Raw genomic sequence first — 13003 nt, forward strand, 5'->3', positions numbered from 1 at the left:
GGGTTCTGGTGGAGGGACTAAGTTGGCCTGGGGGGGGGTATGATTGGATTAGGATGGGTCCTGGTGGAGGGTCTCGGTTGGCCTTGTGGGGTTTGATTGGATTAGGATGGGTTCTGGTGGAGGGACTAGGTTGGCCTGGGGGGGGGTATGATTGGATTAGGATGGGTTCTGGTGGAGGGACTACGTTGGCCGGGGGGGGGGTATGATTGGATTAGGATGGGTCCTGGTGGAGGGACTAGGTTGACCTGGTGGGATATGATTGGATTAGGATGGGTTCTGGTGGAGGGACTACGTTGGCCGGGGGGGGGGGGGGGGGTATGATTGGATTAGGATGGGTCCTGGTGGAGGGACTAGGTTGGCCTGGGGGGGGGGTATGATTGGATTAGGATGGGTTCTGGTGGAGGGGCTAGGTTGGCCTGGGGGGGGGGGTATGATTGGATTAGGATGGGTCCTGGTGGAGGGTCTCGGTTGGCCTTGTGGGGTATGATTGGATTAGGATGGGTTCTGGTGGAGGGACTAGGTTGGCCTGGGGGGGGGGGGTATGATTGGATTAGGATGGGTTCTGGTGGAGGGACTACATTGGCCGGGGGGGGGGGGGGTATGATTGGATTAGGATGGGTTCTGGTGGAGGGACTAGGTTGGCCTGGGGGGGGGGTATGATTGGATTAGGATGGGTCCTGGTGGAGGGTCTCGGTTGGCCTTGTGGGGTATGATTGGATTAGGATGGGTTCTGGTGGAGGGACTAGGTTGGCCTGGGGGGAGGGGGGTATGATTGGATTAGGATGGGTTCTGGTGGAGGGACTACGTTGGCCGGGGGGGGGGGGGGGTATGATTGGATTAGGATGGGTCCTGGTGGAGGGACTAGGTTGACCTGGTGGGATATGATTGGATTAGGATGGGTTCTGGTGGAGGGACTACGTTGGCCGGGGGGGGGGGGGGTATGATTGGATTAGGATGGGTCCTGGTGGAGGGACTAGGTTGGCCTGGGGGGGGGTATGATTGGATTAGGATGGGTTCTGGTGGAGGGACTAGGTTGGCCTGGGGGGGGTATGATTGGATTAGGATGGGTCCTGGTGGAGGGTCTCGGTTGGCCTTGTGGGTATGATTGGATTAGGATGGGTTCTGGTGGAGGGACTAGGTTGGCCTGGGGGGGGTATGATTGGATTAGGATGGGTTCTGGTGGAGGGACTACGTTGGCCGGGGGGGGGGGGGGGGGTATGATTGGATTAGGATGGGTCCTGGTGGAGGGACTAGGTTGACCTGGTGGGATATGATTGGATTAGGATGGGTTCTGGTGGAGGGACTACGTTGGCCGGGGGGGGGGGTATGATTGGATTAGGATGAGTCCTGGTGGAGGGACTAGGTTGGCCTGGGGGGGGTATGATTGGATTAGGATGGGTCCTGGTGGAGGGTCTCGGTTGGCCTTGTGGGGTATGATTGGATTAGGATGGGTTCTGGTGGAGGGACTAGGTTGGCCTGGGGGGGGGGGGGGGGGTATGATTGGATTAGGATGGGTTCTGGTGGAGGGACTACGTTGGCCGGAGGGGGGGGGGGTATGATTGGATTAGGATGGGTTCTGGTGGAGGGACTAGGTTGGCCTGGGGGGGGGTATGATTGGATTAGGATGGGTTCTGGTGGAGGGACTACGTTGGCCGGGGGGGGGGGGTATGATTGGATTAGGATGGGTTCTGGTGGAGGGACTACGTTGGCCGGGGGGGGTATGATTGGATTAGGATGGGTCCTGGTGGAGGGACTAGGTTGACCTGGTGGGATATGATTGGATTAGGATGGGTTCTGGTGGAGGGACTACGTTGGCCGGGGGGGGGGGGGTATGATTGGATTAGGATGGGTCCTGGTGGAGGGTCTCGGTTGGCCTTGTGGGGTATGATTGGATTAGGATGGGTTCTGGTGGAGGGACTACGTTGGCCGGGGGGGGGGTATGATTGGATTAGGATGGGTCCTGGTGGAGGGACTAGGTTGACCTGGTGGGATATGATTGGATTAGGATGGGTTCTGGTGGAGGGACTACGTTGGCCGGGGGGGGGGGGTATGATTGGATTAGGATGGGTCCTGGTGGAGGGACTAGGTTGCCCTGGTGGGATATGATTGGATTAGGATGGGTTCTGGTGGAGGGACTACGTTGGCCGGGGGGGGGGGGTATGATTGGATTAGGATGGGTCCTGGTGGAGGGTCTCGGTTGGCCTTGTGGGGTATGATTGGATTAGGATGGGTTCTGGTGGAGGGAGTACGTTGGCCGGGGGGGGGGGGTATGATTGGATTAGGATGGGTCCTGGTGGAGGGACTAGGTTGACCTGGTGGGATATGATTGGATTAGGATGGGTTCTGGTGGAGGGACTACATTGGCCGGGGGGGGGGTATGATTGGATTAGGATGGGTCCTGGTGGAGGGACTAGGTTGACCTGGTGGGATATGATTGGATTAGGATGGGTTCTGGTGGAGGGACTACGTTGGCCGGGGGGGGGGGTATGATTGGATTAGGATGGGTCCTGGTGGAGGGACTAGGTTGGCCTGGGGGGGGGTATGATTGGATTAGGATGGGTTCTGGTGGAGGGACTAGGTTGGCCGGGGGGGGGGGTATGATTGGATTAGGATGGGTCCTGGTGGAGGGTCTCGGTTGGCCTTGTGGGGTATGATTGGATTAGGATGGGTTCTGGTGGAGGGACTACATTGGCCGGGGGGGGGGGGGGGTATGATTGGATTAGGATGGGTTCTGGTGGAGGGACTAGGTTGGCCTGGGGGGGGGGGGGGGTATGATTGGATTAGGATGGGTCCTGGTGGAGGGACTAGGTTGGCCTGGGGGGGGGGTATGATTGGATTAGGATGGGTTCTGGTGGAGGGACTAGGTTGGCCGGGGGGGGGGGGTATGATTGGATTAGGATGGGTTCTGGTGGAGGGACTAGGTTGGCCTGGGGGGGGGGGTATGATTGGATTAGGATGGGTTCTGGTGGAGGGACTAGGTTGGCCTGGGGGGGGGGGGTATGATTGGATTAGGATGGGTCCTGGTGGAGGGACTAGGTTGGCCTGGGGGGGGGGGGGTATGATTGGATTAGGATGGGTTCTGGTGGAGGGACTAGGTTGGCCTGGGGGGGTATGATTGGATTAGGATGGGTCCTGATGGAGGGTCTCGGTTGGCCTTGTGGGGTATGATTGGATTAGGATGGGTCATGGTGGAGGGACTAGGTTGGCCTGGGGGGGGGGGTATGATTGGATTAGGGTGGGTCCTGGTGGAGGGACTAGGTTGGCCTGGGGGGGGGTATGATTGGATTAGGATGGGTTCTGGTGGAGGGACTAGGTTGGCCTGGGGGGGTATGATTGGATTAGGATGGGTCCTGATGGAGGGTCTCGGTTGGCCTTGTGGGGTATGATTGGATTAGGATCATGGTGGAGGGACTAGGTTGGCCTGGGGGGGTATGATTGGATTAGGATGGGTTCTGGTGGAGGGACTAGGTTGGCCTGGGGGGGGGGTATGATTGGATTAGGATGGGTCATGGTGGAGGGACTAGGTTGGCCTGGGGGGGTATGATTGGATTAGGATGGGCCCTGGTGGAGGGACTAGGTTGGCCGGGGGGGGGGGGGGGTTTGGATTAGGATGGGTACTGATGGAGGGTCTCGGTTGGCCTTGTGGGGTATGATTGTATTAGGATGGGTCATGGTGGAGGGACTAGGTTGGCTGGGGGGGGGGGGGGGTATGATTGGATTAGGATGGGTCATGGTGGAGGGACTAGGTTGCCTGGGGGGGGGGGGGGGGTATGATTGGATTAGGATGGGTCATGGTGGAGGGACTAGGTTGGCCTGGGGGGGGTATGATTGGATTAGGATGGGTCCTGGTGGAGGGACTAGGTTGACCTGGTGGGGTATGATTGGATTAGGATGGGTTCTGGTGGAGGGACTAGGTTTTCGTGGGGGGTTGAGGATTGGTTTGGGATGGGTTATGATGGAGGTGTTGGGTTGGCCCAAATGCACAGTGGTAGCAAAGTTTCAGGCATGTGGGTGAAAAATGGGGTGTAGACTGCACTGTCACTAAACATGGGTCTGGCTCCTGCTTCCTAGGCATGCACAATAGAACCCCAGGGACTTGTGTAGGGTCAGGAGACAGGTTAGTCTCCAGGTCCTATAGAAGTATATATACTGTACTCATGTAGGCAGCAGGATGTAGAAGATGCTTTGGCTTTAGGTAAACAATGCAGCAGAATGCTGGTGGTCACCGTGCCAGAAGAGTGTGGGAATGCAGCGGACAAGGGGAGGGGGAGTGAGATCAGCACAGGTGGGGAGGGGGAGTGAGATCAGCACAGGTGGGGGAGGGGAAAGGCTGAGGAAACGTCCAGAAAATGCTGTTAGAAAATCACTTAAATCCAAGTGAACATGGCAGACAATGGGTAAAGGTTGTGTACTGCCAATAAAGTCTACCACTAAAGGCTCATTACTTTCATTGTTGGGAAATAAAAAAAAATACAACCTTGTATTTTCTGCAATCTACAGACACGATTATTTGGGCAATCTACATGTTTGTATATAAAATATATAAATATGGAATGGCATGCATGGTGGAAAAAATGTACCATTACTAACAAGTATCGTATTGTAACAAATGAAGAGATATTGCCAAATGTATTGGGACGCCTGTCTTTACACACATGAACTGTAATGGCCTCCCAGTCTTAGTCCGGAGGGTTCAATATTGAGTTGGCTCCGCCCTTTACAGCTATAACAGCTTCACCTCTTCTGGGAAGGCCGTCCACAAGGTTTAGGAGGGAGTCTATGGGGAATGTGTGACCATTTTTCCAGAAGAACATTTGTGAGTTCAGGCACTGATGTTGGACGAGAAAGCCTGGCTCGTATTCCCCTCTCTAATTCATCCCAAAGGTGTTCTATCAGGTTGAGGACAGGACTCTGCACAGGCCAGTCACGTTCCTCCACCCCAAACTCGCTCATTCTTGTCTTTGTGGACCTTGCTTTGTCCAAATCATTTGGTGGAGGGGGATTATGGTGTGGGGTGGAGGGGGGTTATGGTGTGGGGGGGTTGTTTTTCAGTGCTTGGTCTTGACCCCTTAGTTCCAATGAAGGGAACTCTTAAGGCATCAGCATACCAAGACATTTTGGACAATTTCATGCCCCCAACTTTGTGGGAACAGTTTGGGGACGGCCCCTTCCTGTTCCTACATGACTGCGCAACCAGTGCACAAAGCAAGGTCCATAAAGACATGAATGGGTGGGTTTGGGGTGGAGGAACTTGACTGGCCTGACCTCAACCTGCTAGAACATACTTTTGTAATAAGAGCACAGACTGCGAGCAAGGCCTTCTCATCCAACATCAGTGCCTGACCTCACAAATGCGTTTCTGGAAGAATGGTCAAACATTCCCCATAGACACCCTCCTAAACCTTGTGGACGGCCTTCCCAGAAGAGCTGAAGCTGTTATAGCAGCAAAAGGGTGGAGCCAACTCAATATTGAACCCTACGGACTAAGACTGGGATACCATTAAATTTCATGTGGGTGTAAAGGCAGGCATCCCAATACTTTTGGTAATGTAGTGTATGTGAAGTGGGAGTGATCCTGTAGGTTTCTTGTATTAGGAGAAGTACGGTGATATATGAGCTCCCCATACATCTTCCCACTGAACCGGTTTCTCAGCACGTGTACAGCCAAGTCCCAGAAATCAAAACACCATTTCACGTCACAAAGAACTTTCCTCCTGTTTCCAGAAACCTCCCTCCCCGAGTCTCCGGAAACTTCAACCGCTCTCTGTAGAAGGCTCATGGGAGATCTGAGATCTCTCACTTCTGCTTTCTGTACTTTTCCAGATCATCGCATTGAACGTTTAATAAAAACGTGACCTGGTCAGAGGTTCTCATTTTCAGATACGGGCTTTAAAAATCTGTACGTTACCGTCTAAAATCTGACCCCAATATGGCGTGAATGTGGGCCTTGTATGACCTGAGATTGCATCACCTCTTTATTCGCACGACTGCTGTATGTGTAAAAAAAAAACATTTAGGTCTCATTCCACGCTAGCCGTTGAGGGGCATTAAAACCCCACGTTTAAGCCAGATTTTTGCCTCCCCCCAACTACTCCCTCTTTTTAGCTGAAGAGGCAGTGAGCGGAGGTGTACACATGCCACAGCCACAGTGCTTTGTCAGGAGTTGTACCCCCTGCCGCTTTTGGCAGGTGTAGCACTCACCAAGCACAAACCGTTCTTAATCATGGTGCCTCCTTTACCCCACCTACCCTTTCAGAATCCTATTGGGCATAATGCGTCAGTTGGGCCTGGGACGTCCTCACGGGGCCTGGACGTCCTCACGGGGCCTGGGACGTCCTCACGGGGCCTGGGACGTCCTCACGGGGCCTGCGACGTCCTCACGGGGCCTGCGACGTCCTCACGGGGCCTGCGACGTCCTCACGGGGCCTGCGACGTCCTCACGGGGCCTGCGATGTCACCGCGATTTGCAGAGCAGAGTCCTCAGGGAATTCAGAGTCCAGTAGGAGTACACAAGCAGACGAGACCGAGAGATGTTACCTCTGAAGCTGTACACTTGTAGAGCCATTATTCTTTTGTTTACTTGTGAGTTCTATTACATTCTTCTTTAATAATAATAAAAGGTGGAATATATTACACTATGGTAAAATCTTTATATTTTATTCTTTGAGTTTAACTCTTGAGAGGTGAGAGTGAAGCAGTCAGTGAAGCAGTGTTTAACCACTTGCTGCCCCCCCAACGTACCCGTATGTCATGGGACTTTCAGTAGTTATACCGGGGTGATGCCCCCTTCCCGGCACCTTCCCAGGCTCCTCTGAGATGATGCCCCCTTCCCGGCACCTTCCCAGGCTCCTCTGAGATGATGCCCCCTTCCCGGCACCTTCCCAGGCTCCTCTGAGATGATGCCCCCTTCCTGGCACCTTCCCAGGCTCCTCTGAGATGATGCCCCCTTCCCGGCACCTTCCCAGGCTCTTCTGAGATGATGCCTCCTTCCCGGCACCTTCCCAGGCTCCTCTGAGATGATGCCCCCTTCCCGGCACCTTCCCAGGCTCCTCTGAGATGATGCCTCCTTCCCGGCACCTTCCCAGGCTCCTCTGAGATGATGTCCCCTTCCCGGCACCTTCCCAGGCTCCTCTAAGATGATGCCCCCTTCCCGGCACCTTCCCAGGCTCCTCTGAGATGATGCCCCCTTCCCGGCACCTTCCCAGGCTCTTCTGAGATGATACCCCCTTCCCGGCACCTTCCCAGGCTCTTCTGAGATGATGCCCCCTTCCCGGCACCTTCCCAGGCTCTTCTGAGATGATGCCCCCTTCCCGGCACCTTCCCAGGCTCTTCTGAGATGATGCCCCCTTCCCGGCACCTTCCCAGGCTCTTCTGAGATGATGCCCCCTTCCCGGCACCTTCCCAGGCTCTTCTGAGATGATGCCTCCTTCCCGGCACCTTCCCAGGCTCTTCTGAGATGATGCCTCCTTCCCGGCACCTTCCCAGGCTCTTCTGAGATGATGCCTCCTTCCCGGCACCTTCCCAGGCTCCTCTGAGATGATGCCCCCTTCCCAGGCTCTTCTGAGATGATGCCCCCTTCCCGACACCTTCCCAGGCTCTTCTGAGATGATGCCCCCTTCCCGGCACCTTCCCAGGCTCTTCTGAGATGATGCCCCCTTCCCGGCACCTTCCCAGGCTCCCCTGAGATGATGCCCCCTTCCCGGCACCTTCCCAGGCTCTTCTGAGATGATGCCCCCTTCCTGGCACCTTCCCAGGCTCTTCTGAGATGATGCCCCCTTCCTGGCACCTTCCCGGCTCTTCCGTCCCACCTGGGAACCTACCCGCGGACCATAAAGCTGATCAGGGTCTGGAATGGCCTCGATCCTCCTCTCTATAGTCTAAGAAGCAGGAAGTGACGAGTATTTTGTCACTTGCGGTTTTGCCGGTTGTAAAGAAACCATTAGGCCGCGTACACACGCGCGGACTGTTCGCCCAACTTTGTCCGTCCAACAGTTTTGGCAAACAGTCCGCTCAAACTTAGCATGGACGGACATGGCCACACACGACGGACAAACAGTTTGCTGAAACCGTGCACGATGACGTGAACGGCACGTACGACGGGACGAAAAATACGACGTCCTATACACTGCATTATAGCTTTCGGCGTGAAAATCCTTTCTGAGCATGCGGGCAACTTTGTTTGACGAACAAGCCTACACACGGGCGGACTGTTCGCTCAAACAAGGTTTCAGCGGACAGTTTTTCGGAAATTCCGAAAAACCTTGTCCGTCCAACTGTCCGCTGAAACTGTCCGCTGAAAGCCCACACACGAGCGGACTGTCCGCCCAAACACTGTTCAGCGGACAAAGTTGGGCGAACAGTCCGCCCGTGTGTACGCGGCCTTACTGGTTTGAAGAAAAGAATCACCCTGATCTTGGTATGATCCAAAGCTTTTAAGAGCAGAGGAGAGATCTGCTCTTATGAGATGATGCCCCCTTCCTGGCACCTTCCCCGGCTCTCCCATCCCACCTGGGAAACTGCCGGTGGACCATAAAGCTGATCGGGGTCTGGAATGGCCTCGATCCACCGCTCTATGGTCCAAGAAGCAGGAAGTGACGAGTATTTTGTCACTTGTGGTTTTGCCGGTTGTAAAGAAACGACTACTGGTTTCAAGAAAAGAATCACCCTGATCTTGGTATGATCCAAAGCTTTTAAGGGCAGAGGAGAGATCTGCTCTTAGGATAATGATGCCCCCTTCGTGGCACCTTACCGGGCTCTTCTGAGAAGATGCCCCCTTCCTGGCACCTTCTGGGGCTCTTCCACCCCACCTAGAAACCTGACGGCGGACCATAAAGCTGATCGGGGGCTTGGAATGGCCTCGATCCTCCTCTCTATGGTCCAAGAAGCAGCATTGATGAGTATTTTGTCACTTGTGGTTTTGCCGGTTGTAAAGAAACCATTACTGGTTTGAAGAAAAGAATCGCACTGATCTCGGTATGATCCAAAGCTTTTAAGGGCAGAGGAGAGATCTGCTCTTATGAGATGATGATGCCCCCTTCCTGGCACCTTCCCCGGCTCTTCGCTCACACCTGGGAACCTGCCGGATGACCATAAAGCTGATCAGGGTCTGGAATGGCCTTGATCCTCCTCTCTATGGTCCAAGAAGCAGGAAGGGATGAGTATTTTGTCACTTGTGGTTTTGCCGGTTGTAAAGAAACCATTACTGGTTTGAAAAAAAAAAAAGCATTGAATCTCACTCATCTTGGTATGATCCAAAGCTTTTAAGGGCAGAGGAGAGATCTGGGGTCTAGCAAACCCCCAGATCTGTCAGTAAAGAGTGCCTGTCATTGCCTATTGCCATCACATTGTGATAAAAACAATACATGCGAAACCGTTCATCGTGGACAGAGGTGATTCCCATGTAGTTGCAGCGCGCTAGTGAGTGGCAATACAAGGCCTCCTCGTTGTTGTCTGAAGAGCGATCTGCATTCAGATCAAAGAAAGGGTGAAGGAGCCCCCAGAGGGGCAGTATTGTACCACAATGCCTATGGGGTCAAGGCGGTCAATTCACTAAATTGTGACATACAGTGGGGGGGGGGGGGGGGGGTGGGGTGGGTTTGGATGGGTTGTGATGGAGGTACTGGGTTGGCCTGACCCTCATATAAAACAAAAATAAAAATGAGAAAATTATAAAAATAGTTTAATAAAAAAAAAATAGAAATATTTTTTTTAAATAATTTTTTTATTTTATTTAGATTTATTTTTTCATTTTTTTTTTCTCATTGTTTTATATAAAGACCTATTTGTACTATCTAAATAGTAGAACCCTCTTTTGGCCTTCATTCTTGGTGGCATAGATACAACAAGATGTTGGAAACGTTCCTCAGAAGATTTTGGTCCATAGTGACATGATGGCATCGCACAGTTGCTGCAGATTTGTCGGCTGCACATCCATGATGCTAATCTCCCGTTCTGCCACATCCCAAAGGTGGTGCTCTATTGGATGGAGATCTGGGAAGCTTGCAGTCTGAAGTCGCTAAGCGGACATATTTTTACACCCATCGGGGTGTTGCATTTCACACTTCCTTTTTACCAGTAAACTGAGCTCATATAGTGAAATACGGTATTTAGAAATCCATCAAACAGTTTTGACGATGAATTTTTAAACGCGGCGGTGTTCTCTGTCAGATTAGCAATCCTGTGAGATCAGCAGGTTTGCCGATCCTTTTAAAATTCAACATCAAAACAGTCACACAGACTTTACAAATACTGTATTTGACTATATAAGCTCAGTTTACTGGTAAAAAGTGTGAAATGCAACACCCCGGTGGGTGTAAAAAGATGTCCGCTTGGCGCCTTCTGACTGTAGGCTTCCTGCAGACAAGTGCGGGTGTACCAAGATGGCCGTGCTGCAACGTCACTTCCGTTACATATTCTGATGGGTAGTGGCTTTCTGACAGGTCACCTGCCTTCTGAACTACAGAGGTGCTGAGAGGAGAAGTTTCAGGAGGCGGAGTCGGTACAGGAATCGCCAGCCAGCAAAGTACCATGGGATATGTAGTCCTTAGAAATTGAATGTAAATGGTAAAGGACTACATATCCCACGTTACCTTGCAGCCCGAAAGCTGCAATTTCTGTACTGATTATGCCTCCTGAAACTCCTCCTCTCTAGTTGACAAGGCAGGCTTTGTGAAATGTGTGACGTAGCAGTGCCAAACCCACGGCGCTTAGTAACTACCAGAATTGAAGAATATGTGGGCATCTTCACAAAGTAAGATTAATAGGAGTCGGTTAGAAGTCATTGAAATGTGATGCGGAAATGAAGATCTGATTTTTACATTTTAACCCCCAGATAGACTTTAATTGATCATTTTCTCTCCCTATTTTCAGGTCCAGCTGTGGCATATCCAGAAGGATTACCCCCAGAACATGCAGACGGTCCGCAGTCCGGTGAGTGCAAACAGCACGTCTCCCGACCATAAATAAGCACACCCCCTCAGACCCGGCAGATGGACTCTTCCATTGTAAACCAGTTATTTATTATGTTGTGTCAGACAGAGAACAGCGGTACAGTACAATCCTTTGGTATAGTTTACCAATTCTGTTTTTTAGTACTTTTTTTGTATCCTAAACGGCTGCATATGATTGCTGTTTGGTCAATAATTTTCAGTCTAGATCCTTCGTTTTTTTTTAGTTTTTTTTTTTAGTTTTTTTTTTAAATTGACGGATGTTGAGCGAGGTTCCTCAGGAACCTGGAAAAATTCTTATGGTGTGTACCCAAATTCACTCCACCTTGTGGCTATGGCTGGGGAAAAAATCGATTTAAATCTTGAATCAAGTTGAGAGGTCAAATCGATTAAAAAATTTCAGCAAATAGATTTTTTTTGGATTTTTTTTTTTCTTCCACCATGATCGGCGCTGAAGCCGCACCGGGCCTGAGGAGCTGCAGGCTAGGCCGAAGCCATGTCCTCACCTAAAAACTCCTGTCCAGGGGAGTGTCCATCAAAAAAAACTCAAATCATGAATAGAGTTATTTTTTTTAAATCGCAAATTTTTATTATTATTATTATTATTATATATATATATTTTTTTAATTTTCCAGCTTTACTTGTGGCATATTCCCTCTTTTGATAACAATGGATTACTCCAGCGTTAACCCTTTTGACTGCCAGAGCCATTTCTTTCTTTTTTTTTTTTTATTGCACACACGTTTAACCACTTCAGCCCCGAAAGGATTTGCCTCCTTAATGACCAAGCCATTTTTTGCGATACAGCACTGCGCCACTTTAACTGACAATTGCGCAGTCGTGCGCCGCTGTACTTAAACAAAATAGACGTCCTTTTTTTTTCCCCCCTCAAATAGAGCTTTCTTTTGGTGGTATTTGATCACCGCTGCGTTTATTTATTTATTTTTTGCGCTATAAACAAAACAGAGCGTCAATTTTGAAAAACATTATTATTTTTTAACTTTTTGCTATAATACATATCCAAAAAAATAAAAATAAAAATCATATACATAAATATATACGTATAAGTACAGAGAGAGCCTGGGACCGGGACATAGAAGGCACGGCGGAGCCGGCTGGGGGTGGGAGGATAAGAGAAAGCCTGGGACCGGGACATAGAAGGCACAGCAGAGCCAGCTGGGGGCAGGAGAAAGAGAGAGCCTGGGACCGGGTCATAGAAGGCATGGCGGATCCGGCTGGGTGCAGGAGGAAGAGAGAGCCTGGGACCGGGACATAGAAGGCACAGCGGAGCCGGCTGGGGTAGGAGGAAGAGAGCCTGGGATCGGGACATAGAAGGCACGGCGGAGGCGGCTGGGGTAGGAGGAAGAGAGCCTGGGATGTGGACATAGAAGGCACAGCAGAGCCGGCTGGGGTAGGAGGAAGAGAGCCTGGGATCGGGACATAGAAGGCACAGTGGAGCCGGCTGGGGTAGGAGGAAGAGAGCCTGGGATCGGGACATAGAAGGCATGGCGGAGGCAGCTGGGGTAGGAGGAAGAGAGCCTGGGACCGGGACATAGAAGGCACAATGGAAGCGGCTGGGGTAGGAGGAAGAGAGCCTGGGACCGGGACATAGAAGGCACAGCGGAGTCAGCTGGAGTAGGAGGAAGAGAGCCTGGGATCGGGACATAGAAGGCATGGCGAAGGCGGCTGGGGTAGGAGGAAGAGAGCCTGGGACCGGGACATAGAAGGCATGGTGGAGCCGGCTGTGGTAGGAGGAAGAGAGCCTGGGATCGGGACATAGAAGGCACGGCGGAGGCGGCTGGGGTAGGAGGAAGAGAGCCTGGGACCGGGACATAGAAGGCATGGCAGAGTCGGCTGGGGTAGGAGGAAGAGAGCCTGGGACCGGGACATAGAAGGCATGGCAGAGTCGGCTGGGGTAGGAGGAAGAGAGCCTGGGATCGGGACATAGAAGGTATGGTGGAAGCGGCTGGGGTAGGAGGAAGAGAGCCTGGGATCGGGACATAGAAGACACTGCGGAGCCGGCTGGGGTAGGAGGAAGAGAGCCCGGGATCGGGACA

General features: G+C 52.1%; 1 protein-coding gene across 14 annotated transcripts in view; it reads left to right on the top strand.

Annotated features, from left to right (window-relative positions):
- ZMYND8 (zinc finger MYND-type containing 8) overlaps positions 1 to 13003 on the top strand; it is a 181627-nt gene that overhangs the window by 71752 nt on the left and 96872 nt on the right. For all 14 annotated transcript variants that reach the window (XR_013263630.1, XM_077460590.1, XM_077460589.1 and 11 more), the window contains one exon: positions 10870 to 10929. Coding sequence is in view for 13 of the 14 variants with exons in the window: in XM_077460590.1 (XP_077316716.1) it covers positions 10870 to 10929 (60 nt within the window). In the remaining variant the exon portion in view is untranslated. The remainder of the gene's footprint in view (positions 1 to 10869; positions 10930 to 13003) is intronic.

This window comes from Lithobates pipiens, unplaced genomic scaffold, assembly GCF_037356315.1.
Source record: "Lithobates pipiens isolate NorthernLeopardFrog02 unplaced genomic scaffold, aLitPip1_a1.2 Scaffold_28, whole genome shotgun sequence".
In the NCBI taxonomy this organism is placed as follows: domain Eukaryota; kingdom Metazoa; phylum Chordata; class Amphibia; order Anura; family Ranidae; genus Lithobates; species Lithobates pipiens.